A 26,046-nucleotide genomic window follows, 5' to 3' on the forward strand; every position below is an offset into this window, starting at 1 on the left:
CCCTCCTCCGCCTCCTCCCCTTCCCTCGACTCGCCCCTTGGGGAGGGGTTGGGTGGGTGGGGATTCTGGGCGGGTGGCGGAGTCACTGTCGGCTTCAGTCAGGCTGCGGAGCTGACGGACGCGCCTAGTGCCCCGGGGAGGGGAGCCACCAGGAGTGAAGGTAGAGGAGGAGGTGTAGAGGAAGAGACGCCCTCTCTGCCGGGACCCCCTCCCTCCGCCCCCCGAGGCTCTGACCCCAGGGGTTAGGGGCCTGACAAGTTTCTCCACCTTGGCTGCCTGAAGAGGCCGCTACCCTGGAGGGCCCTGAGCCCCCCGCACCAGGGGCCCCAGCACCGCCCCGGTGGCCTAACGCGACAGTTTCAGGGACCACTGCAAGGTTTCCAGTGGCCTAGACAACCCAGGAGCCCAGGGTCAGAGCAACAACCCTTCCTGCCACCTGCCTCGACTTCTGCCTCAGGCACCAGTCCCGGCCCCCGTGCATCCAGCCCAGGTGACATGCCGGTACTCTCCACGCCCAGGCCCTCGCGGGTGACCACGCTGAAGCGCACAGCTCTGGTCCTGGCCCTCACCGCCTATGGAGCCCACAAAATCTACCCTCTGGTGCGGCAGTACCTAGCTGCAAGCAGGGGCCCTCAGGTCCCAGCAGGGGAGTCCACGCAGGAGGTCTCTGGGGCCACGGCGGCCAAGGCCAGCGTGAACAGAGTGTTCTTGCGGCGGCTCTTGGGGCTCCTCCGGCTGCTCTTCCCCAGGACCCTGTGCCGGGAAACAGGGCTGCTGGCGCTGCATTCGGCCTCCCTGGTGAGCCGGACTTTCCTGTCGGTGTACGTGGCCCGCCTGGACGGCCGGCTGGCCCGCAGCATCGTGCGCAAGGACCCGCGGGCCTTCGGCTGGCAGCTCCTGCAGTGGCTCCTCATCGCTCTCCCTGCCACCTTCATCAACAGTGCCATCCGGTACCTCGAGGGCCAGCTGGCCCTGTCTTTCCGCAGCCGTCTAGTGGCCCACGCCTACAGCCTCTACTTTTCCCAGCAGACGTACTACAGAGTCAGCAACATGGACGGGCGCCTTCGCAACCCTGACCAGTCCCTGACGGAGGACGTGGTGGCCTTTGCCGCTTCGGTGGCCCACCTCTACTCCAACCTCACCAAGCCGCTCCTGGACGTCGCCGTGACGGCCTACACCCTGGTTCGAGCGGCCCGCTCCCGTGGGGCCGGCACGGCCTGGCCCTCGGCCATCGCCGGACTCGTCGTGTTCCTCACAGCCAACGTGCTGCGGGCTTTCTCACCTAAGTTTGGCGAGCTGGTGGCAGAGGAGGCGCGGCGGAAGGGAGAGCTGCGCTACATGCACTCTCGAGTGGTGGCCAACTCAGAGGAGATCGCCTTCTATGGGGGCCACGAGGTGGGGCAGGCTGGGGTGCTGGGAGACCAGGGGGCAGGCAGCCATGGACAGCATGGAAAGCCCAGGCCTGGCTGGGGCTCATGCCAGAGGTGTGGGTAGGTCACAGAAGACGAAGGCTGGGGACGACAGGGCCTTGGGCAGCCCAGACTTAGGCACAGAAATGGAGAAGCAGGAAGGCTGGGCGGGGCCTGCCCAGGGCCGGCTGCCCGCATGCTCCAGGCCACTTCTGCTTCCTCTCCTCCTCCGAGTGGTTGGCCTGGCTTAGGAGCTGTGGATCCTAGCAGTTTCAGATGGTAGAGCTCCCTGCTTGCTCCCCTCGTACAGCCAGCCCGGAGGAGGCTCCTGACCATCCAGGAGCAGGGACAGGGGGACACGGCCTGCTGCCTGGCCCCTCCTGGGCCCCCCGGGCCCTTTGAAGGCCGGCATCTGGCCAAGCTGGTGGGCCAAGCAGGCTGGCATTATGGGCATGACTCAGCCCAAGCGGGGGTTAACGAGCAGCACCCGGCGCGGCGGCCACAGCGGTGGCAGCGCTGGGCACTCGGGGTCAAAGCCTCCCCCGCCTTAGCCCACAGGCCGGTCGGGCTACCTGCTAGGCTGCCTGCCTCCCCAGGCCCCGGGGCCAGGGATGCCGGGACCAGGCCGCCGCCGCCGCCGCCGCCGGACGCACTTCCTGCCCGCCCGGCGGCCACCCTGCCCCCCCCCCGCTGCGCGGCCGCCCTTCCGCCTGGGTCCCAGGCCTGCCGGAGCCCGGCTGGGAAAGGTTACTCAGGGCCACTGCTCCCTTTATCTCGCCTCGGCCCCTCCCCTTCCTCGTGCCTGGGGCTGCAGCTGCCTCCGGCCCTGCTCTCTGCTACTCTGGTTTCAGTTCCCGAGGGCTTCTCGAGGGAGGGGCACAATGGCATCCACCTCCTGAAGGCCCGTGTGTCCTCCCTAGGTGGTCTCTTGTCCCGGGGGCTTGTTTCATTGGCTGCACACTGGGGAGAGGCTGTGATTTAAAAAAAAAAAAAAAAAAAAAGATTTGTCCCTGAACTCTGCAGAAGGGGCATCCTGGGTGTAGGCAGGGCTTCAGATTAAGAGAAAATGCCTGGTCTGCAGCCACAACCCATCTCTCCCGCACTCTGGGCCGCAGGGCCTTGGCAAGCAGCCACGGCCTTGGGTGAGGCGCTTGGCACATTACCCGCAGCTACATTGTCAGCCCCAGCTGACAGCTCCCAGCACGAGCCTGGATCGCCAGGGTGCTCACTTCAGGAACTGGGATCGGGCTCGATGCGAAGCCAGGCGATGCGGCCGACCGGGCTGGTGGGGGCAGGAGAGCCCCGCTGTGGCCCCGCAGCCTATCTCTTTAGACCCGGGCTGAAGGGCTGGAAAGCAGTGTGAGGTGATAGGCCCTGACGGGTGGGTTGGTTGCCTTCGCTGTGCACACAAGGGGGTCACCCCAGTCTCAGCAGCCCCTGGGGACAGTGGCCCAGGCTAGGGCGCAGGTGACTGGCTGGCTGGAAGGCAGACCTCACAGTATTCTGCTCTCATTGAGATTTCATTGAGGAGGCCCATCTAGCTTTCATTCAGGAGGCGGAAGCGCACGCTTGCACGCACGCACATACACACAGACTCTTGCTGGCTTGAGAACAAGGTAAGTCTCTCTTAGAAGTCAAGGCATCATTTATGAGAATCTGGTTCTCTCTTAATGGCTCTGCCAGTGTGGTCCAAATTACACATCTTTTGCTCCTCCTCAGCCAGGTCACTTTGCCACTTGGGGCTCGGGGCTTGTCCTACGGTACAGCGGCCGTGAGAATACACGTGTGACATCACGCGTTGAGAATCGAACGGAGAGTCGGGTGTGAAAGTACTTGGCAAAGGAAACGGTGCCAGGCAGCTGTGGTCAGCCGGGGTGGGAAGGCAGGGCCGCGGCACACGCCGCTGTACTGAGCCAAGGGATCCGCAGCCTAATGGCCACCTTGCCATGACCGGTTCCTGACACCCCCTGGTCCCCCCCACCTTGCCTCTCCTGCTCTCTTCTCCAGACCTCGCGTGGCCCCCTCTCCCCGGCAGTCCCCGTCCTGAGGTAGTGGGTGGGGGCCAGTGCAGTGCGGAGAGCAGGGCAGCGCTGGCTCGGGAGCCCGCCGGCCGGGAGGGTGCCGCAGAGGGCCCTTGTCCACAAGAAGCTGGGGCAGGTGAGGGAGGCGGGGCCTACGGAGGTCAAGACTCAAAGCGAGTACTGCCCTTTGCTCCCCCGTTGCTGCCCTTTGCTTAGTTCAGGGCGCACTCGCCAGCAGCTGCCCAAAGATGTCCTGAAGCTGCGCAGGGCAAAGAGAGGCACGGTAAGTGTCCCGACTAGACAGGTAGTGGAAAGAATGGGCCTCAGAAGGTGGGGGTGGCGAGTCCCTTCTCTTCCTTGCCACCGTACCCCCGTACTATGATGTCGAGCGGTCCTAAAGCCTGAAAACTGTCCCTGGTAAATGTGGCTCCGTTGTAACCCCCAGCCCTTGACGTTGTCATGGCCATCACGCGGCAGGGCATGTATGAGCGGTGCTGGGGGACTCTCGGTTGTCCCCACGGTGGTCACCGGGGGGGCCTCTGGGTCTCTCTCTCTCCTTGCCGCCCTTCCCCCGCAGGTGGAGCTGGCCCTGTTGCGGCACTCCTACGAGGACCTGGCTTCCCAGATTAACCTGATCCTGCTGGAACGCCTTTGGTACATCATGCTGGAGCAGTTCCTCATGAAGTATGTGTGGAGCGCCTCCGGCCTGCTCATGGTGGCCGTCCCCATAATCACTGCCACCGGGTACTCCGAGTCAGGTAAGAGCCAGCTCCCAGGCGGGCGGGAGCAGGGACCCTGTCCTGTCCTCCTGGGTCACTGAGCGCTAGGCGTGGGCAGACCCAGAGCTCGGCCGACGCACCTGCCCCTTCTGCTAGGGCCGTGAGGCCCGCCTGGCATCCTTGACGGCAGCAAAGGTCACACTGCTCCTGGTTGCCTTCTGCTCTGCGGGTGTCTCCGCTCTCCAGCACCTCACACTCCTGGGTAGCCTTCAGCTGAGCCCCAGGGGCCGTGGGCCAGGAGCGTCGCACGCCCCTTGCTCGGGCCCGAGCACCCTTGCCCGCCTGGCCCTGTCCTCGGCTCAGTGCCACCTGCGGGTGGGAGCGACCTTCTGGGAGCTACCTCAGCGCTCGGGCCTCGGCTTCCGCATGCCTAAAACAACTTCTCTAGGTTGCAGCGGATATAGACCTCTGCCCTACGGCCTGGGGTGGGGGTGGGGGACAGGGAGGCCTCCTTGCTTTTCACTTTAGCTACGGGGTCATCAGAATTCCCATTTTGTTCCACTAACTGGCAGTCTTGTCGTGGTTGCCCTCTGAAAGGCTAACACGAGCACAGGAGAGTAGGCGCTCCTTCCCCCAGCCTCTAGAACATTCTAGCCCCGGCACCGCCCATGCTGATGTTTGGCGTAGCCCCGTGTCAAGTTTGCTTTCCTGTTATTTTTAGGCTCAGCTATTGCTTTATCGGGTCGATGTGGGTTTAACTTCAGCACTGTGTTGACTGATTTCTTTGCTCATCCATCCTTCCCCACAGCCCAGTTACCTTCTTCCAGATAGAGGTCTTCTAAAAGTTCTTTCGGCAAGGCTTTCATCAGGGGAGCTTTGAGATTATTTTGTTGTTTCTTTCCCCCAAAATTTGGTTGGGTGTGGGAGCCGAGGGTGTTACTTTCTCTCAGTCCCTGACAATATTCCATGGTCTCTGTTGGAAAATCCACTATCAGCTTACCGGCCCCTAGCAGCCTGTGTTGTCTTCTTTGCGCCCTCCAGGTTCCCTATGCAGGGTTTATCCGTAGGTTTCTGGTTATCCATACTTGTTGTATGGCCTTTGTATGTTCAGACCTTTCCATCATTCTGGAAAATTCTCAGCTGTTACCTTTTCACATGTTGCCTTGGTCTCGTTCCTCTGCTCTTTCCTTCTGGAACTCCCACTAGACGCGCGGGTCTTCGCCCTCCCCCACCTAACACTGTGCTGAATCCTGGGAAATTGCCTCAGATCTTTCTGCTCACTCACTCATCAGTGTGCTTTTCAGCTGTGTCTGATCTGAAGAGTTTTAAAATTTCAATGACTATTTCTTTTTTTAATAATTTTTTAAGTTTATTAACTGATTTTGAGAGAGAGAGAGAGAGAGAGCACAGGTAGGAGGGGCAGAGAAAGAGACAGAGAGAAGGGGGGAGAGAAATGAATCCCAGCAGGCTCTGCACTGACAGCACAGAGCCCAGTGTGGGGTTGATCTCCATCTCGTGAAACAGGAAATCATGACCTGAGCTGAAACCAAGAGTCGGTTGCTTAACCAACTGAGCCACCCAGGCACCCCTCAGTGACTATTTGATTCTCTTCCACACAAAAATTTGAAAACAGAAATTTTATTCTTTCCTTCTTTCTTTCTTCCTTCTTTCCCTCCTTTCTTTTTTGGAGAGAGAGTACACATGTGCAAGCAGAGGAGATGGGCAGAAGGAGACAGAGAGAGACAGAGAATCTTTTTTTTTTTTTAATGTTTATATTTATTTTTGAGACAGAGAGAGACAGAGCACGAGCAGGGAAGGGGCAGAGAGGGAGACACAGAATCCAAAGCAGGCCCCAGGCTCTGAGCTGTCAGCACAGAGCCCTACCAGGGGCTTGAACTCGTCAACTGCGAGATCATGACCTGAGTGGAAGTCGGATGCTCAACGAATTGAGCCACCCAGGTGCCCCAAGAGAGAGGATCTTAAACAGGCTCCATGTTCCGCATGGAGCTCAACACAGGGCTCGATCCCACGACCCTGGGATCATGACCCAGTGTGAAATCAAGAAACCGACTGAGCCACCCAGGCGCACTGAAATTTTTCTTTTCAGATATGAATTCCAAACTGTTTTTATAAGTGTCTGATTTTCTCATCTTTTGGACTGCTCCTCTTAAGCTCCATGGTCTCTATCCAACTATTTGCTTCTCTGAATTCTTGGGGACCTAGGCCACCTTTATCTTCCATCTGCTGGTCTTCACTCGTGGTGTTTCATTTCCCTGTGGGTTTTGCAACCAGACTTCCATGGGAGCCCTGAGTGGTCTGACTGCAGGGGTAATTCTCCAGCGCGGTGTGCCCTTGCTTCTGTTTGGGCCACGCACATCTGGCTAATTAGCCAACTGGAGGTCATTTCGCATTAGCTTCTCCACTTGGGGAGGAGGGGTTTCTGAACTTAGAGGCAGTATTAATTTGAACTCCATACACACATAATTACAGATTCTTATCTGTAATTTTTTGTTGCGTGTTCAGTGCGCCCAGAGCCCCAGCCGCACAACAGAAGCTTCCCTGTGTTCTCCCATCTCTGGAGATTTCATGGGAGCACTTGGCTGCCGGCTTCTCTCTGCCCTCCTGGGAATGTCCCTTGTCTTCCTTGGAGCACAGCTCTGCTTTAAAAGGTGTTATGCTGGGGCTCCTGAGTGGCTCAGTCGGTTGAGCGTCCAACTCTTGATTTCGGCTCAGGTCATGATCCCAGGGTCATGGGATCGAGCCCCACGTTGGGCTCCATGCTCAGCATGGAGCCTGCTTGGAATTCTCTCTCTCCCTCTGCCCTCACACTCACTCTCGCTCTCTCTGAAAAATGAATGAGTGAATGAATGAATGAATGAATGAATAGTTCTACTTTGGGACCCCTGGCCGGCTTAGTCTGTAGAGCATGCAACTCTCTATGGGCACGGAGCTGCTTAAAATAAGAATTTTTGTTTAATTTTAAATAAATAAAATGAAAGGTGTTATACTTTGGGGCACCTGGCTGGCTTACTCGGTATATGCGACTCTTGATCTCAGGGTTGTGAGTTGGAGCCCCATGTTGGGTGTAGCTAGAGCTTACTTAAAAAAATAAAATCAGGGTACCTGGGTGGCTCAGTCAGTTGAGTGTCCAACTTCAGCTCAGTTCATGATCTCCCATTCGTGGGTTCAAGCCCTGCATCGGGCTCTGTGCTGACAGCTCAGAGCCTGGAGCCTGCTTCGGGTTCTTTGTCTCCCCCTCTCTCTGCCCCTCCCCTGCTTGTACTCTGTCTCTCAGAAAATAAAATAAAACATTAAAAAAAAAAAAGAGCTTACTTAAAAAAATAAGTAAAATCACAGCACCTGGGTGGCTCAGTTGGTTGAGGTTCCAACTCTTGATTTTGGCTGAGGTCACAATCCCAGGGTCATGGGATCGAGCCCCACATTGGGCTCCACGCTGAGCTGCTTGGCATTCTCTCTCTCTCTCCTCTGCCCCTCTGACCCCACTTGCATGTGCCCACACACTCACTTGCTCTTTCTCTAAAACATAAATAAATAAATAAGCAAGTAAATAGTTACACTTCAGGGCGCCTGGCTGGCTCAGTCAGTAGAGCATGCAACTCTTGATCTCAGGGTCATGAGTTCAAGCCCCACGATGGGCGTGGAGCATGCTTAAAACAAAAATTTTTAAATATTTAAATAAAATAAGAAGTGTTGTATTTTGAGGCACCTGGCTGGCTCACTTGGTGGTGTATGCGATTCTTGATCTCGGGGTTGTGAGTTGGAGCCTCATGTTGGGTGTAAGTAGAGCTTACTTTAAAAAATAAAATAAAATCTGGGTGCCTGAGTAGCTAAGTTGGTTAAGTGTACAGCTCTTGATTTTGGTTGAGATCATGATCTCACTGTGGACTCTGCACTGTCCCTCTGCCCCTCCCCTGCTTGCATTTTCCCCCCTCTCTCTTTCTCTCTCTCTCTCAATAAAGGAAATAAAATATGTTTTAAATTTTCTGAAAATAAAAGGTGTCATATTTTATGCAGTTCCGTAGTAAGAAGATTTTCAGTTATATATAAAGAGAGAGAGGGGAGCCTGGGTGGCTCAGTCAGTTAAGTGACCGGCTCTTGATTTCAGCTCAGGTCATGATATTGAGGTTCATGAGTTCAAGCCCCACATCTGGCTCCGTGCTGACAGTGCAAAGCCTGCTGGAGATTCTCTTTCTCTCCTCTCTCTGCCCCTCCTATGCATGCTTGCGCTCTGTCTCCCTCTCTCTCTCAAAATAAGTAAAATAAACTTTAAAAATTTTTTAAAAACAGAGAGAGAGAGAGAGGCTGACTTGTTTCAGAACCAGAAGAGAGAGAGAGAGAGAGGCTGACTTGTTTCAGAACCAGAAGTCTCTCTGATTCTCTCCCTATTTGTGTGTCTGCCTTGGGCTTTTGTTTTTTTTGTTTTGTTTTGTTTTGTTTTTAATTTTTTTTAAATGTTTTATTTATTTCTAGGAGAGAGAGAGAGAGAGAGACAGCGTGAGCAGGGGAGGGTCAGAGAGAGAGGGAGTCACAGACTGAAACAGGCTCCAGGCTCTGAGCTGGCAGTCAGCACAGAGCCCGACGCGGGGCTCGAACCCACGAACCGCGAGATCATGACCTAAGCGAAAATCGGACGCTTAACCGACTAAGCCACCCAGGCGCCCCTGCCTTGGGCTTTTGTACCCTCAGCTGTGTGTCCCTCACTGGGTAACCCACAAGGGGAAAGGTCTATTGAAGGGGGATTAGTACTTCTCACCACAAAGGTCTGACAAAAAGGGCGGCCTTGAGTTAGGCACAGGCGCCAGACTCGCTCAGCAGCCCTGGCCTAGAGCACGGGCCGCCCACAAGGAAAGTGGCCTGTGGGTTCTGGGAGGAAGCGCCTGCGGCTACTTTCCTCTAGAGCCGGTGCCCAGGCCTGTCTGGTCCCGAGGCCTCTCCCTCCTGTGAAAGCGGAGGACTTTTGGGAGCCCCTGCTACACCAGACTTTGTGAGCAATTCAAAGAAGCGTGAGCTCTTGTCCCTGGCCTCGCGGCCCTTCATAGTTAGTTGCCTGTGACAATGAAATACTGCCCACCTTGTTCAGTCCGCTTCTGACTCACAGCCTCCTTGTTATTCCCCCCGAAGCAATGCTTCTGCCACAGGGCCTTTGCAAGTGACTGCTCTATTTGCAAGTGATGCTTCCCTCTGATACCCCCCCCCACTCCCCTTCCCCCGCCTCCCCCGCTGCTGTCCTGACAGTGAACACCCTGTCTGTTCTACTTCTCTGTTTGCTTTACTGTCACTCTGCCACTTTAGGCTGTGTGCTCGGGGGGGGGGGGGGGGGGGGGGGGGGGGAGGGCGGGGGGGGCGGGGGTTTTTGTCTGTTTTGTCCTTGCTGCGTCCCCGGCCCCCGGTGGCTAGTGAGGTCTCTAGGTGCCCCGAGGAGGCTGAGAGCACTGGGGACCAACGGGAGGAGGCAGACACTTTATCGGTTGGGGGAAATTCAGGTACCTTTGCCCTCCTGGCCCGGAGCTGCAAGGCCAGAGGGCCCAGGGGAGGAGTGGCCTAGCTGTGAACGGCTGCCCCTCCATCCACCCCAGGGCCCTGGTCTTAGCTGCCTGAGTGTCTGGGGTAAGTTACGGCGAGGGCAGTGAGTTGTGTCTCCCAGAGGTGCCAACCGTTGCCAAGATGCCCCCGGCAGCTGCACACGCCGCCCCTGTGTGTGCGGTCACTGTCCCGCTCTCAGGACCTCTGGGGAGGAGGGCTTATGGCCCCCCCTGCCTGCTGGGGGCTGTGTCCCCCGGGGCACGATGGGAAGGCAGGCCTAGGCCCATAGACTGTCAGGATTAAGACCCCTACCCTGCCACCCCATCCTGTCCCCTGGGTTCCTGGGCCAGGCCCACGAGAAGGCAACACAAGGCTCTCGGGCCATCCGTCCCATCCACTTTCCACCCTGTTCTCTTCTGGAGGCCATCGGCCCTGAACTGGCTTCCCGACCTCCCCACCCCCCCCCCCCCCCCTCATAACCCTAGGGCGCCCGCCTGATGACCCCCCCCCCCCCCCCCCCATAGAGTCCCTGGGCTCTGCACAGAACCTTCCTTCCCACCACTTCAGCCCGGGAGCCTCTGCTTCCACTGGGTCCCTCCAGCGGCCACTGTTCACTCTCCCACACCCCAGGACCTCAGAGTCCGCCTCTCCCTTGCTCCCCATCACGGTTTCCAGAGCATTCCTTGTGCAAAAGCCCTGCCCCCTGAGAGCTCTAAGGGTCAAGGGAGTCAAGGCCACTGACAGGAGACGATTGAAGTGAGCAAACACGGGGTCTAGACTGAAACAGACGAGCAAGTCAAGACAGAAACAGGCTCCCAGAGACAAATAGAGGCGTCAAGGAGGACCAGGCTCACAGAGGTCAAAGAATACAGCGCCGAGGGGCGAGCTGAGGGAGAGACGGGCGTAGCAGTGGGGGGTCCATGAGGGACATTGGTGTTGGAGAGGCCCGGGGTGCACAGCTCTGGGCCTCAGATCAGATGCCGGTGTGGCCCCGAGGGGCCGCTGTAGTCAGTGCGGGACACTGGCGGAGGGCAGTTTCGGGGGAAGGAGCTGGTGGTGCCTAAAAAGAAAGCCAAATGCCTCGTGGCTCACTGTCTCACCCCAATTGTTGAGATGTAATCAACATACCATACAATTCAGCCTTTTAAAGGATACAATTCGGCGGTTTTTAATATAGTTACAAATTGTGCGACCGTCACCACCATCTAAGTCCAAAACATCGTCATCACCCCAAAAGGAAACCCTGGACTCATTAGCAGTCACCCTGCACCCCACCCCGGGCATCTTTCTGGTCCTGTAGCTTTGCCTCTGGTGGGCATTTCTCAGAAATGGAATCATTCAACATGTGGCCTTTTGAGTCTGGCCTCTTTCACCCAGCATAACACTTTTCAAGGCTCAGCCACATTGTGGGGTGAGTCAGTGCTCCTTCACTCCCTTTCGTGCCTGAATAATACTCATATATATACGTACATGCGTACACGTACCACAGTCTCTTTCCTCTCCCACCACTGACGGACGTTTGGTGCTTGTGAGTGATGTTGCCGTGATCATTCGTATACAGGTTCTCGTGTGAACGGATATTTTTGTTTCTCCTGGATACATATCCAGGCATGGGATTGCTGAGTTCTCTGGTACCTCTATGTTGAACTTTTTGAGGAAGTGCCGGGCTGTTTTCCCTGGTGGCCACGCCATCTTACATCCCTCACAGCAGCGTGTGAGGGGGCCCGTTTTTCCTCTTCCTCACCAACGCCTGTTATTATTCCTTTCTAATTCTAGCCGTCCTAGTGCATGTGAAGTGGTATCCCATTGTCTCATTGTTGTTTTTTTTTTAAGTTGATATATTTTTGAGAGAGACAGAGACAGCATGAGCGAGAGAAGGGCAGTGAGAGAGAGAGGGAGGGAGGGAGAATCCCAAGCAGGCTCCGCACTGTCAGCAGGGAGCTGTATGTGGGGCTCACACCCACGAACCAGTGAGATCGTGACCTGAGCCGAAACCTGGACTGGGCCACCCAGGCACCCCTCGTTGCAGTTTTGACTTATATTTCTCTGGCAACTAAGAGTGTGGAGCATCTTTTCATGTGCTTATTGGCCGTTCGTAGATCTAAGAAATACAGTAGCAATGCCAATTCAGAGCTTTTGCCCATTGTTTAATTGGGTTCGCTTTGTTGTTGAATTGAAAAAGTTCTTTACATATTCCGGATACGAGACCCTCATCAGATACGTGATTTGCAGCTGTGTTCCCCCAGTCTATAGGTTGTCTTTTCACTTGCTTTATGGTTTCTTTCGGTGCCCAAAAGGTTCTAATTGTGATGAAGCTCATTTATCTGTTTTTCTTTTGTGGCCTGTACTTTTGATGTCATATTTAAGGAGCCAGACCTAATCCCAGGTCACAGAGCCTTAATGCCCGCTTTCTTCTAAGAGTTTTATAGTCTCAGCACATACGTGCAGGCCGGTGCTCCACTTTGACTTGGCTTGTGTGTGTGCTGCTGGAGAGACTCGTCTTTCCCCTAGTGGGTCAGTTTTCATTCTCCGCCGTCCCCTCCCCTCCTTTCCACGGTGCTTCCTAGACTCGGAGGCGGTGAAGAAGGCAGCCTTGGAGATGAGGGAGGAGGAGCTTGTGAGCGAACGCACAGAAGCCTTCACCATTGCCCGCAACCTCCTCACCGCCGCCGCGGATGCCATTGAGCGGATCATGTCGTCCTACAAGGAGGTACCCTCCCCCCAGCCCAGCCCTCACCCCCGCTGTGCCCCACCGCACCTCCCCAGCCGGCAGGGTCAGAACCAGCATCACCATCCCCGCAGGTGACAGAGCTGGCCGGCTACACAGCCCGAGTACACGAGATGTTCCAGGTGTTCGAAGATGTCCGGCACTGCCGTTTCAAGAGGCCTGGCGAGCTGGAGGACACTCGGGCGGGAGCCGGGCCTGTGGTGTGGCCTGGTGCCCGTGTAGAGGGTCCTCTGCAGATCCGAGGTAAGGGCACCCTCCCCACAGACGCCCCCCCACCCAGAGGCCAGTGTCTTCGAGCCGCGCCTCAGGGAGGGCTTCCCCGGGCCTGCTGTGCCCCCTGCCCCCCCGTGGCTGCCTTCTCCAGAGTGGTAGCCGCTGGCCAACCCCTCGCTTGCAGGGGTTCCTTCCCGGTGCTCTGGCTGAGATTTTTCCTAGTTCTCTTTGCAAAAGAGGGGGACGCGGTCCCTGAGTAAAGGGGATCGCTCTCCCCTGTGGGCAGCAAGAGAAAGTTTAACACTACAGCAGAGGCCAAGATGCTGTGGAAAAGAAGCCCAGGCATCGAAGCCACCATTAAAATGGTAGTGACAGCTGAGGGTTTTATGGAGCAAGGGTGGACCCCGAGCCTCAGGTGCCAGCAGCCAGGGAATTGACTTCACCCCTGCCCTGCCCAGAGCTCAGCACCAGACACTGGCTGGTCGGTGAGCTTATGGAGGACCCAGCGTATTCCCAGGGGGCCGCGGACCACACGCTCTAAGGGGTGGGGGAGGGGTTCCATGGAATCCGCCAGAAGGCAGAGGGAGTGCTGCTGCTCCCTCCATTCCTTCATTGTGTTCTGTCTCCAGGCCAAGTGGTAGACGTGGAACAGGGAATTGTTTGTGAGAACATCCCCATCATCACGCCCACGGGAGAGGTGGTGGTGGCCAGCCTCAACATCAGGGTAGGTCACATGGGGGACGGGTGGCCGGGGTGCCTGACCCGGAAGTGTGGGCTGGGCTAGGCTGAGCTACCCTGGGCCCAGCCTTTTGCATCTACGAGCCCCAATCCTCGGTGTCCGGCCGGCTGGGCCTGCATATGTTGTCAGTCCCCAGGTCTACTTGGCAGGCGGGCTAAGGTCAAGGTGAGAGGCCACCCTCCCTGCCCCCACCCCTGAGGAGCCTGGGTCCTGGGGCCTCCAGTTCAACTCCAACTATGGCAGAATGGATTGCCCTAGTGACCTGGGCTTGGGGTCCCCCCATCTGCTTCGAGACACCCCCCAGTGCAGGTGTGTGCCGAGTCGAGCCTGGCCTACTGGAAGGGCTCTCAGCCACTACAGAGGCTGTTTTTAGAAAGGAGGCTCTGGTGGCCAACACCCACCGGTCACCTGTGTCCCTAGCCAGAGCTTTGGACAGGGTCAAGGAATGATGGACTGAAGAAGAGACCTGCTGGCGGGGGTGGGGGCTGGGGGGATCAGGGTAAGAAGTAAGAGGGAGTCATTCATTCATTCGTGTTTTCATTCATTCAACCAATATTCCCTAAGCCCTGGGCTGGGCACTGGGAACCAGAGGTAAATTGGAGGGAGGCCCCACTCTGGGGCCCCAAAAGTATGACAAAGGTCCCCAGCTAGCCTCCTGGGATCCCATGCAGGCTACAGGAAGGGTAGTCCCGTCCCTGCGGTGAACAGAGGTCACATGAAGCTTCACCCAGGAGCCTTGGGACAGGTGGGCTGCATGATGAAGCCCTCTCCCGAGGGCAGGCAGAGAAAGGCAGTGAAGTGGCAGGAGCACAGAGCCGAGGGACCTTGGGGCCGGGTCCCGCGGGGGCCTCGTGCACCTGGCCACAGAGCCAGTTTGGCAAGAGGAAGGAAGTGGGAAGAGGCAAGTGGCTGGGTCAGTGCCTGGGGCTCCTTTCCTTGGCCTGCGGGGAGGGCCCTGAGAGCCAGCTGGAGGCGGGCACATAGACCGTGGCGTGATCCCCATCGCCCCTGCCTGTGGTCACTCTTGCGGCATGGCAGGGAGCCACCAATGATTGTTTTTTCTCAGGTGAATGATTTCCAGGTAGGCCCAGTGACAGCCAAGTAGGCCAAGACTGGGGGCCCTGCCGAGCCAGGGCCCAGCTGGTTAGGGAACATGGCCAGGTGAGGAGGGGTGACCAGGATGGAAGAGCAGGAATGGGTGGCCAAGCAGAAGCTGGGCTCTGGGGCTAGGAGACGTTGGGGGCCAGGAAGGCAACCGGGGAGGCAGCCCGGGGCTGGCTGGGGGCGGGGCGGGGCAGTCCGGCCCCACCCCCACCCAAGGGACTTTATAGTGTAACAGAGGACCACACAGTGAGGGGCTCAAACTACAGCAGTGGATCCTGGAGGCCGAAGTCCAGATGAGGGTGTCTTGTAGCTGAGGGAGGGTCTGCCTAGCCCAGGCCATCAGTGGTGTTCCCGGCCTTGGCCTCATGTCAAACTCTGCCTTCACCTTCATGTGGTATTCTCTGTGTGCATGTGTCTGTGTCTGAATGTCCCCATTTGATAGGGATACCTGTCACGTGGAATTCGGGGCCCACCCCACTCTAGAATGACCTCACCTAAATTTAATTGATTATATTTGCAAAGACTCTATTTCCCAATAAGGTCATGTTCTGAATGAGGTCTTGGGGGTTAGGACTCTAGTATATGCAATCAGACGGACACCACTCAACCCACGACACCATCACACTCAGGCGGCCTGGGGACTACGTGTGTCACAGGCGAGCAGTGCTGCCCTTAGTCATACTCTGGGAGAGCAGACAACTTAATGTGGCCTCGGACGGGGGTCAGGGTGTAGGTTGAGAGCGGTGCCCAGGTGCCTTGGCTTCATGCTCCGTGCTCTCCCTTGCCTCCCAAGGACAGTGGTCTCCCTGCCACTTGACCCCCTCCTTCCTGCACACCCCACACACACACCCCCTGCCTACAAAAGGCATTTTTGTCAGACCAGCAGGCATCTTGGAATCGGCTAACCAGGGAGCCTGAGGCCTCGACGCTGAGGCCAGGGGTCACAGAGGGATCTCCCCAGCAGCCTAGGACCCTAGGGGACAGTGAGAGGGCCACGGGGGCGGGAGGGCTGGCCAGGCGTTAGGAACAGAGTTGGGAGTTTGTACCGTCCACCTAGAACTCAAAGGAAAGTGCCTTTCCCAGGACAGGCCCTCGTGGGAAAACGAGGGACAGCGACCCTACTGGGAGAGCAAGCACACTGGGACTCCTAGTGAGGTGGGACGGCATGGCGGAGAGGGCGACGCAGGCTTGCCAGGGCCTTCCTCACGCTGGCCCCATGCTCTCTGGCACTTGTCAGGGGCTTAGGGGACAGGCTGGGGCCCAAAACAGGCGTCCGGTTAGGGCTCTGGATGCTGACCTTCATGCCTCGGGCCCTGCCGCCCCTCAGCAAGAGATTGAGAGTGGCCTAGCAGCCTGGGCACGTACCTGAGTGTGGCCACAGTCGGGAGGAGGGAGGGCACCGCGGCCCCACCTCTGCCGGGCCCCACGTGCCGCCGCTGTCCCCACAGGTGGAAGAAGGCATGCACCTGCTCATCACGGGCCCCAACGGCTGCGGCAAGAGTTCTCTGTTCCGGATCCTTGGGGGGCTGTGGCCCGCATACAGTGGCGTGCTGTACAAGCCCCCGCCCCAGCGCATGTTCTACATCCCTCAGAGGTGAGGGGGGGAGGGGGCCCCGCGCCCAGCTCTGCCCCCGCGCCCTCCCTCCTGTGGAACCTGCCGCCCAGGAGGCAGCAGAGCCTGGTGCGTCAGGAGAGGATGGCAGGATCCTGCCCCCAGAGTCAGAGGGGGTGACAACGCCTCCACCTGCCATCCTGCCCTCGCCCGCCACGTGACATGTGTGCGCGCACAGAAATGGGGGCCACCATGTGTGTGTCTGTGACCGTGTGGCATGTGCCATGCGTGAGTGGCTGTGTGCCTGCGCACGTGTGCGAGTGTGCCTGCTGTGTGAGTGCACACCTATGCACGTGGGGGGGGCGTGTGCACAGCGCGTGGTGCGCGTTCACAGTGGTTGGGGGGGGGTGTTGTGAACACTGCCTGGACTTTGTGGCAGGGGCCTGTGGGCTTGGAGTCAGCCCTGTGTCCAGCAGCCAGCACCCGTGACAGCCTGCGCGGGCACGGGCCGTCGGTGGGCGGGGGGAGGGGGAGGGGACAGGGCCAACCCTGCCCTGAGTGGACACGCAGCTTCCCCACAGGCCCTACATGTCCGTGGGCTCCTTGCGGGATCAGGTGATCTACCCAGACTCCGTGGAGGATATGCGAAGGAAAGGCTATTCAGAGCAGCACCTGGAAGCCATTCTGGACATCGTGCACTTGAACCACATCCTGCAGCGGGAAGGAGGTGAGGGGGGAGGTGGCCTGTCCCGCCTATCAGCGCCAAGGTATGAGCCACCCATCAATTGCCCTTTGTCCCAAGACTCAGCGGGGACCAGCCGCCACCCCCGCCCCTGCCTTCCTCTTGCCCCCGAGGGATAAAGATAGCCCGCGTGTCCAGGAGTTCAAAGTGCTAGGTGTCCTGGAAAGCCCCAGCCGCCTGACGGACCTGAGGTCACAGGACAAGGGAAGCCAGGCACAGCGGGAGGCATGCGGTGGGGGTGCTCACTTTCGGCCCAGGACACCCTGTCCTGGCTCTCGGGCTCCGGGGCAGGAAGGGCCCTGTGGGCAAGGCAGGGAGCCGGGGCTTTCCCTGACGATGAAGGGGGGTGACAGGTCGAGGGAGAAGACAGAGCATGGGTGTGAGCGGCACACGGGGAGCGGGACGCCTGCATTTCCGCCTTGAGCCTGGGAGGTGCTGTCCCCTGGGAAGGAGACCGTGGCGGTGGAGGGACAGGCTGGTAGCGCCCATTGTGCCCAGAAGGGAGGAGGGGAGGAGGGCTGCGGAGCTGCTGCGAGGAAAGGGAGGTGGGGCTGGGCTCGCTTCTCTTCTTGAAACCTGAGAGCCTGGGCTCCACTTCTTGCCTCAGCTTGACCTTAAGCGATGACCTCACCTCTTGAGACTCTCTTCCCCTGCAGAGGGGGACAGGGACCCGTTCCCTTCGCGCCAGCATTAAACAAAACAAATCCTGTAAGGACTCACAGCAGTTTTTTGGGGAACAGCAGGTGATTCTCGAGGCTTCTTCTCCGATGTCACCTGTGTCGGAAAGGGGCCTGGAGGTGGTGGATTTGGTGGGGCAGCTCCTCCCGGGCCTACCCTGGTTGCTGTGGTCACCCCCAGGCTTCGTCGCGGCTTCTCTGGGTCCTGCTCGGCCCTTTGCTTTCCCAGCGGCCCCACGCTTGGGAGGGCACCCCTCCTCCTCTCTTCTCTGGCGCCCCTGAGTGCACTGGGACCCTGAAGCCTACCCTCACAACCTGTGAGCGTTGAGTTCAGCTATGAGCAGCAGAACCCCCCTTCCCCGAACGGTGGCTCAAAGCAGTCACAAGTTTATCTTAACTGTGACACGAAAGTCCTGAGGAAAGCAGGCCTTAGTTGATGGAGGCAGCCCTGCTCTGTGAAAGGCCCCTCAGGTCACTCAGCTATGTTAGCCTCCGCTACCAAAGCCACCTCCTGGTCCAAGATGGCTGCTCCGGCTATTACATAACACCCCAGGCCATAGGTTGGAGAAGGGGGCGGTGGGGGAGAGGCAAGGGTATGCGCCGTCTATATAAGAAAGTTCCAGAAGCTGCCACGTGTGTAACACACTCAATACCCCACTGGCCAGAATTCAGTTACACGGTCACCCCTCACCTCAAGGCAAGCTATGGAGTAGAGGCTTTCCAGTGGCTGGGCACACGCCCTTTCAGAACTTCTAGTCCTAGGGGAAGACAGAGTGGAGGTAGGAGACGAGTCGTTTCTGCTCAGACTCGCTAAGGCACTGGCACCAAGCAATGACAGAAACACCCAGTCCCTGCAGGTGAGGACCCTTCAGGAGACACTGCTCCAGCCGTCTGTGGGCCCGTGCTGTGACCGTCGGCCGCACGCCGACAGAAGCACGGGCTGCCTCTTGGCTAGCACCCTGTCAGAGCCTGCGTGCGTCTGCTGGGGCCGCCGTGACGGGCGCCGCAGGCTGGGCACCCGAACAACAGAGACAGACTGTCTCCCGGCTCTGGAAGCCAAAAGCGCCACATCCACGGGTTGGGAGGCTCGGTCCCTTCTGGGGGCCGTGAGGGAAGGGCCAGTTCGAGGCCCGTCTCCTTGGCGTGGAGGTGGCGGTCTTCTCCCGTGCCTTCGCACGGCCCTCCCTCTGTGCGTGTCCGTTTCCAAATGTCCCCTTTTTATGACACGGTCCTCCTGGCTTGGGGCCCGCCCTCGTGACTTCCTGATAACTATCCCATCTGTAAAGACCGCGTCTCCAAGTAAGGTCACGTTCTGAGGTCCTATGGGTGAGGATTGCCGCATACCTTTCCCTGGAGGGGCCACAATTCTGTCACAAGTCTTTTTTGACTATTAAAGTCTTACCTACAGTTAGGTAAGTGGGCAGGACGCATGAACCCAGTGGCCAGCCTTCTCCAGAGTCAAATGTACCCCCGTATCGCACTCTCACTAGCCCTCCCCCCGCCCCTGGGTCTGGGCCCCTGCTGATGTCGCCCAGCCCTTGCTGAATGGAACAGAACCCCCTTGTGCCCTGGCCAGGTTGGGAAGCCGTGTGCGACTGGAAGGATGTGCTGTCGGGGGGTGAGAAGCAGAGAATCGGCATGGCGCGCATGTTCTACCACAGGTGAGCTGGGCAGTCCGGGGCGCTCAGGCTCCCTCCGGCACTGAGCCCGCAGCAGAGACGAAAGGGCAGCCTGGGGGGATCCCAGGTCGCTGGGTGGGACAGCCAGGTGCCCTGGGGCCATTAGGAGTCCTCACCCCGGGCCCAGATTGGCCTCAAGAAGCAGAATGGAGATTCGCACCGTGGGGGGCAGGCCAACGCTTCTGCGAAGGAGGGTCCACAGCCTGGTGCGTTGGGCCCTGCCCCCAGACCCAAGTACGCCCTCCTGGATGAATGCACCAGCGCTGTGAGCATCGATGTAGAAGGCAAGATCTTCCAGGCGGCCAAGGACGCCGGCATCGCGCTGCTGTCCATCACCCACCGGCCCTCCCTGTGGTAGGTGCCCCCCCTTCCCGCCTGCATTCAGCACCCCTGGGACATGGCAGCTGGGGGGCGGGGGGTGGGTAGGGCTGCTGCCGGGGGCGGGGGTGCGGGCTGCCAAGTGCCTCCTGCCCAATGGCCTCTGCTCCTCCGCCCCCGTCCCTCTCCCGGCCCAGGAAGTACCACACACACCTGCTACAGTTTGATGGGGAGGGTGGCTGGAAGTTCGAGAAGCTAGACTCGGCCGCTCGCCTGAGCCTGACTGAAGAGAAGCAGCGGCTGGAGCAGCAGCTGGCGGGCATTCCCAAGATGCAGCGGCGCCTCCAGGAGCTGTGCCAGATCCTGGGCCAAGGCTCTGGGGTCCTCCAGGGCGCCGCCCCGCCCTGAGCCCCGGGATCACATGAAGGAAACGGCAGCACCCGGCCGCCCGCCCCTCCAGCCAGCCCTGCCGCAGGCCCGCCCCGCATGCCTTTCCCTCCCAGGCCTCCTGGCCGCCACCTGCCCCGCCTAGAGGACCGCCAGCAAACGCGCGCACCTGTCCCTGCACCCCCTTCCCTGGGCAGGGCGGGTGGCCCTTTCTTCTCTTCCAGGAGGAGGTGAGGGGTGGAGGTGAGACCCCAGCTCACACTGCCAGCCAGTCTGTGCAGAGCCTTGCGTCTGTGGGGCCCTGCTCTCCTGGCACTGTGGTCCCCCTCATTCCCTCCCCTTCTGCCCCTCGGAGACCCCACAGGCCACCTGTTGCTACTGCCCAGATGGCCCACCGAGGCTCCCGTCCCACGGGCTGCCCTTCCTGCCATGGAAATGGGCGAATGGGGCCCACAGGCAGACAGGGCCCCTGGTGGGAACCCCTTCTCCCTTTCCAAGAGCCCTCGGGAGGAAGAACTGCACAGCATTTCTTAGCAAGCGATGATGAGAATGTAGTCCCTGCCCTCCTCGGCCCGTAGCCTTCTTTCCTTCTAATTTATTGGGTGTATTGGATTCCTGTTTGTAGCCATCCCGATTGCCAACACGAGCACCCTGCCGGCACCGGAGGCGGCCCGGGCCACCGTCCTTCCGCAGGTGGCCTAGCCATTGAGCCAGCCCCCAGAGGCCCACACTGCCAGCCCCCTCCAGGGGGTGGGGGTTGCAGACCAACTGAACGGGGAAGGGGTACTGGGGCTGCCGGGCGTGAGGGCGCCTGTGTGCCCAGCTCAGTGCCAAAGAGGGGTCAGCCAGGGGAGCTGTCTCTGCAAAGCCAGCGCCCGCCCAAGAGGGGGACCCCACCACAGCCACCACCGCATGTGCCTTTCCAGGCCCTCAGCCCTCCGGCCGGGGAGCCTCCCTCAATCCCTCAGTAAAAGCCTCCCACAGAAAGTGCGATCCCGTCTCCTAGCCTGTTTGTGCAGCAGGGCTTGGGGAGAGGTGGGCCGGGAGCATCAGGTCGCCTGGGATAGAAGGACTAACCTTGACCCCCACCCGAACACACAGCTCAGCGGCTCAGCGTATTCTCCAGGGGACATGCCCGGGAGGGAGATTTAGCAACATCTGCCAAACTTATTGGCTGCCTGCAAACCGGAGTCTCGTGCAATCCCAGGCACAGTACTGGGGTGGAGAGGAGGGGGCTGGCACCCAGTCCCTGCAAGAGGAGCTTTGAGAGAGCTACTCTGGGAAAAGCAGCCAGCTGCAAAGTGGGCAGGGCCAAGGGCCCACAGAGGAGGAAGCGTCCTGGTGCTGCTGGCCGAGGGGCAGCAGGGAAAAGATGGTTCTAGACCTTCTAGGAGGAGGGAAAGCTTGTGCAAAAGCCCAGAGGTGAATCAGGAGCCAGACGCAGGGCGTCAACGTGACGCGGAGGGCAGAGGAGGGGAGGGGCTCGGGCCATGCTGGGGAGCCTAGATTTACTTCGGAGGCGACGAGAAGCCACCGAAGGGTTTTCAGCAGGTTGGAGGCAGGCCACATGCAGTTACGCTTCTAGTAGGTGAGTGCAGGACTGTTTGGAAGGAGGCAAGAGCGCACAGCCTGGTCCCCGTCCCCTGCGGGTAGCCAGGGACATGGAGTGGCCATTGTGGCAGGCTAAGCATGGGGCTGCCATACCACCCGGCACGTCCACCCCTGGCTTAAACCCAAGCAAACTGAAAACAGGTGTTGAGCCAAACACTTAGATGTGAACGTTCATGGTGGTGCTGTTGATAATCCAAAACCGGAAGCAACCCAAAAGCCCGTCGATATCAGTGGACAGAACGCGGTGTGTCCGCGCGACGGCCTGCCACTCGGCGGGAACGAGGGATGGAGGTCTGGCCCCTGCTGCACCAGGAAGGGACCCGGAGGACGTGGCGGGCTGCGAGGAGCCGGACGCAGGAGCTCGCATGCTGTACGACGGCACCGATAGGAGATGTCGGGGACGGGCAAGTCCCTGGCCGACGGGTGGGTGCGGGCGGCTGGGGCGGGGAGGGGCAGGTGGGAAATGTTGAGTGACTGCGTAAGGAGTACGGGCTTTCCTTTCGGGGTGATGTTCTGGAACCGTACAGGTGATGGCTACACATCTTTGTGACTGGACTAAATACCTCTGTACTGTGCCCATTAAAAGGGAAAATTTTAAGTCATGTGAATTTCACCTCGGAAAATAGATCTATAGATAATACGATAGACACATAGATTGATTGATTGATTGACTGATGGTAGCTAGATGATGCATGATTGATAGGTAATAGATGACATATGCAGAAAGATGATAGATGATAAAGGTAAAAGCACTTAAAGCACCACTTTGAGCTGCCCAGGCAAGATGTACTGACACTTGAGCTCCTAGAAATAGAAGAGTGAAATTAGAAGAAAGACAAGAAGCTTGGGGGGGGCGGCGGTCAGACTCGGGGGAGTGGAGAGGGAGATTCAAGATGACCCTTGGGCCCTGGCTTAGGTGGCCGGGTGGGTGATGGCAGCCTTCGCTGAAGGAGGGGCAGGTGGTGATTGAAGATACAAGCACCTGGGAAGGAGGTGCTCGGTGTTTCATCTGGGGGATGGGAAATAGCCTACATTTTCCCTAATTTAGGGGTTAGGATCTGTTCCTGATCCCAGGAGAGGAGCTGTTCCCCCTTTTCTTCCCAAGATTGTTTAAGTTTTCCCTGCCTGATAATAAATCCTTTTTTTTTTTTTTTAACTTGCATAGCTAGGATGGTTCTGTGGTCTGCCGCCAAACCGTAATTGATACAGATGGAAAGAGACATAGTTGGTGAATACTGTCCGAAAGGAAGTTGGTGGAGAGAAATGAACATCAGACAAAGTGGACCTCAGGGCACAAATCATTATTAAGAATAAAACAGGTTGCTGCATAATGATTAAAGAAATAATTCATTCAAAAGCATTAACCATTAACATGCGTGCACCTGCCTAATGGTAGAACCTGAAATGTATGTCAAACAAAAAAGCAGCACAGTAAAGAGAAAAATTAATAAATTAGAAAATCTGCCACAATAAATTATGCTTATCACTACACTTGGTAGCTCAAAGCGACAAAACTTGTAAGATTAGGGGCGCCTGGGTGGCTCAGTCCACTAAGCTCTGACTTCGGCTCAGGTGGTGATCTGGCAGTTCACGGGTTCTAGCCCCACATTGGGCTCTGTGCTGTCAGCACAGATTCTCTGTCCCCTCTCTCTCTGTCTCTCCCTCCCTCCCTCCCTCTCTCTCTCTCAAAAGTAAATAAACAAAAAAAGAACTTGTAGGAGCGCCTGGGTAGCTCAGTGGGTTAAGCGTCCGACTTCGGTTCAGGTCATGATCTCACAGTTCGTGCGTTTGAGCCCCACGTTGGGCTCTGTGCTGACAGCTTAGGGCCTGGAGCCTGCTTCAAATTCTGTGTCTCCCTCTCTCTCTGACCCTCCCCCACTCATGCTCTGTCTCTCCCTATAAAAAATAAATAATCATTAAAAAAAATTTTAAGAAAACAACTTTAAAAAGAACTTGTAACATTATAGGAAAAATTGAACAAGCTTCATTAACAGACATCCCAAAGCTAGAGACTACACATTCTTTTCAAGTTCACCTTGAACATTTACTAAAACTCATCATGTCCTAGGCCACAAAATGAACCGCAACCAGTACAAATGACGCTCTCAAACTGTGATAGAATCAAATCTAAGTCAATAATACAACTACGTCCTCTCATATATTTGGAAATCTTAATGTACAAACGTTAAGTTTAAAATGCACTTCCGACTGACTGGCGCAAGAAGAATTATATTGAAAATCTAAAAAGGGAAGTGAACAACAGCGAAAACACTACATGTGAAAACGTAGGAGATGTCACCCAAGCAGTGCTTCGGAGAAAATGTACAGCCTTAAAGAGCGTAAGAGGAGCACAGCTCAGGAAGCTAGAGAAACCACAGTAGAACAAACCCTAAGAAAGTAGACAGAAAGGAAATCACAAAGACAGCAGAAATTAACGAGATGGAAAACAGAAAGATCAATAAAACCAAACGTCTGTTCTCTGAAATTCGTAAAATAAACAAGTCTCTGGTGAGAATGCAAGGAAAGAGGCTTCAAGGAAACAATGATAGGAAGGAAAACAGGGATGTGGCCGCGATACAACAGCCGTCTCGGTGCCACGGGGGCTCTGGGTAAAGCGGGGAGTGTGAGCACCCGGGGGTCCTTGCTTGACAAACGCGGTGAGAATGACAGCAAGGGGATGACCAAGGTGGAAAGGAATAAATTCACCACAGAAAACGGCAGGGGTGCCTACCAAGAACGTTTTAGAAGCTGGCGAACCGGTGGAGGAGGAATAAGTGACTCAGGAGACCAGAGCAAAGCTTTAACACTGCAGGGGGAGGCAGCCACGAGCGGGGGCTGGTTTGCACAAGAACTGGAGGCATGAGACAGCTCAGAAGAACATATGCACGTATGCGTGGTCGGGGCGCAGGGTGGGGGCGTGATTGAAAATCTGTATAAGAAGCTGCTTGATCTTAGACACACACACACACGCGCGCACACACACACACACACACACATAAAGAAGCTGCGGGGCACCTGGATGGCTCCGTCGGTTAAGTGTCAGCCTCTTGATTTCAGCTGAGTCCTTGATCTTGTGGATGGGGAGATCGAGCCCCACGTTGGGCTCTGCACTGACAGCGCAGGGCTTGCTTTGCATTCTCTCTCTCTTTCTCTTGAGAAATAAATACTTTTTAAAAATAAAATAAAGGGGCACCTGGGTGGCTCAGTTAAGCATCTGACTTTGGCTCAGGTCATGATCTCACCGTTCCAGGGGCCCAGCCCCACATCGGGCTCTCTGATGTCAACAAAGACTCCCACTTCGTGTCTTCTGTCTCCCTCTCTCTCTGCCCCTCCCCTGCTTGTGCTCTCGCCCTGTCTCTCTCAAAACTGAATAACCATTTTTTAAAAAAGAATAAAATAGGGGCGCCTGGGTGGCTTAGTCGGTTAAGCGTCCGACTTTCGCTTAGGTCATGATCTCGCGGTTCGTGGGTTCGAGCCCCGCGTCGGGCTCTGTGCTGACTGCCAGCTCGGAGCCTGGAGCCTGTTTCAGTCTGTGACTCCCTCTCTCTCTGACCCTCCCCTGCTCACGCTCTCTCTCTCTCTCTCTAGAAGTAAATAAAAAAAACCTTAAAAAAATTAAAAAAGAATAAAATAAAATAAAAGTAAAGAAGCTGCTGGACGTTCACATCTTTGCCCCACATCTTCTGCTCTTGCAGAAGACTGGACTTCACCCTCCATCCTGTTAGAACGGAAGGCCTGTGCAAAGGCAAACTAAAATCATGGTGCAATATCCTTTGATTCCCACTGATTGGCAGAAATTAAAAAGTCTGACCATCCTGAGTCTTGGCAGTGATATGGGGCAGCAGGAATTCTCACACTGCGGGGCGGACAGGGGCGGTGCTAGAGCGGTAAACTGGTATAGCCACTTTGGAGAAAGTGTCACTCCTGGGCACATCCTGGAGAAGCTCTTTTACAAATAAAGCCAATGCCACGTACAAATGGTCCACGGCAGCGTTGCTTATAAGAAACGAAAGCCCGAAACGAACCGAGCGTCCAGCGGTAGGAGAATAGACACGGTATGCTAGAGTCATATGACAGGAAACCATTCAGCAATAAGAGTCTCGTCCTTGCGCAGGGACCATGCTAATCTCTGTATCGTTCCAATTTTAGCGTCTGTGCCGCCGCAGCCAGCCCTCAGCAGTAAGAGTGAGCAAACTGCAGCTCTGTGCAGCAGTTGGGACTCTGTCACAAATGTGATATGGAATTAAAGCGACAAGTTACAGAAAATTATGTCTGATACGATTCCATTTATATGAAGTTCAGAACATACAAAACTAAATAATACTATTTAGGGATAATTGATGTTTGGGATAAGTATGGAGAAAAACAAGGAGGGGCACCTGGGTGGCTCCGTCAGTTAAGCGTCTGACTTCAGCCCAGGTCATGATCTCACAGTTCGTGGGTTCAAGCCCCACGTCGGGCTCTGTGCTGACAGCTTGGAGCCCGGAGCCTGCTTTGGATTCTGTGTCTCCCTCTCTCTCCGCCCCTTCCCTGCTTGCACTCTGTCTCTCTCTCCCTCAAAAATAAGTAAACATTTTAAAAACCTTTTTTTTTAAAAAGGAAA

General features: G+C 57.0%; 1 protein-coding gene and 1 non-coding gene across 2 annotated transcripts; one reads left to right on the forward strand and one right to left on the reverse strand.

The window, feature by feature from the left end:
- The first annotated feature begins 87 nt into the window (after nt 1-87).
- On the forward strand, nt 88-20,825 carry ABCD1 (ATP binding cassette subfamily D member 1). Its single transcript, XM_039219250.1, has 10 exons — nt 88-1,395; nt 4,008-4,188; nt 12,261-12,403; nt 12,496-12,664; nt 13,264-13,358; nt 15,926-16,071; nt 16,611-16,756; nt 19,025-19,109; nt 19,356-19,481; nt 19,643-20,825. Exons 1-10 carry the CDS (start codon nt 496-498, stop codon nt 19,851-19,853), a joined length of 2,202 nt encoding a protein of 733 aa, XP_039075181.1. The 5' UTR covers nt 88-495; the 3' UTR covers nt 19,854-20,825.
- A 4,687-nt stretch (nt 20,826-25,512) lies between these two features.
- Nucleotides 25,513-25,616, reverse strand: LOC120221731. The gene has a single exon (XR_005525878.1). It is a non-coding gene; the product is annotated as a U6 spliceosomal RNA (small nuclear RNA).
- Between the last annotated feature and the right edge of the window lie 430 nt (nt 25,617-26,046).

The sequence above is a fragment of the Hyaena hyaena genome, unplaced genomic scaffold (assembly GCF_003009895.1).
Source record: "Hyaena hyaena isolate Hyena2069 unplaced genomic scaffold, ASM300989v1 scaffold_808, whole genome shotgun sequence".
Lineage (NCBI taxonomy): Eukaryota > Metazoa > Chordata > Mammalia > Carnivora > Hyaenidae > Hyaena > Hyaena hyaena.

What these genes read in the sequence shown, in the direction of transcription:
- ABCD1 (XM_039219250.1), top strand. Translation starts at nt 496, where the DNA reads ATGCCGGTACTCTCCACGCCCAGGCCCTCGCGGGTGACCACGCTGAAG. An exon ending in CACCGGGTACTCCGAGTCAG is followed by an intron (nt 4,189 to 12,260) that starts GTAAGAGCCAGC and finishes GGTGCTTCCTAG; the next exon opens with ACTCGGAGGCGGTGAAGAAG. An exon ending in ACCCACCGGCCCTCCCTGTG is followed by an intron (nt 19,482 to 19,642) that starts GTAGGTGCCCCC and finishes CTCCCGGCCCAG; the next exon opens with GAAGTACCACACACACCTGC.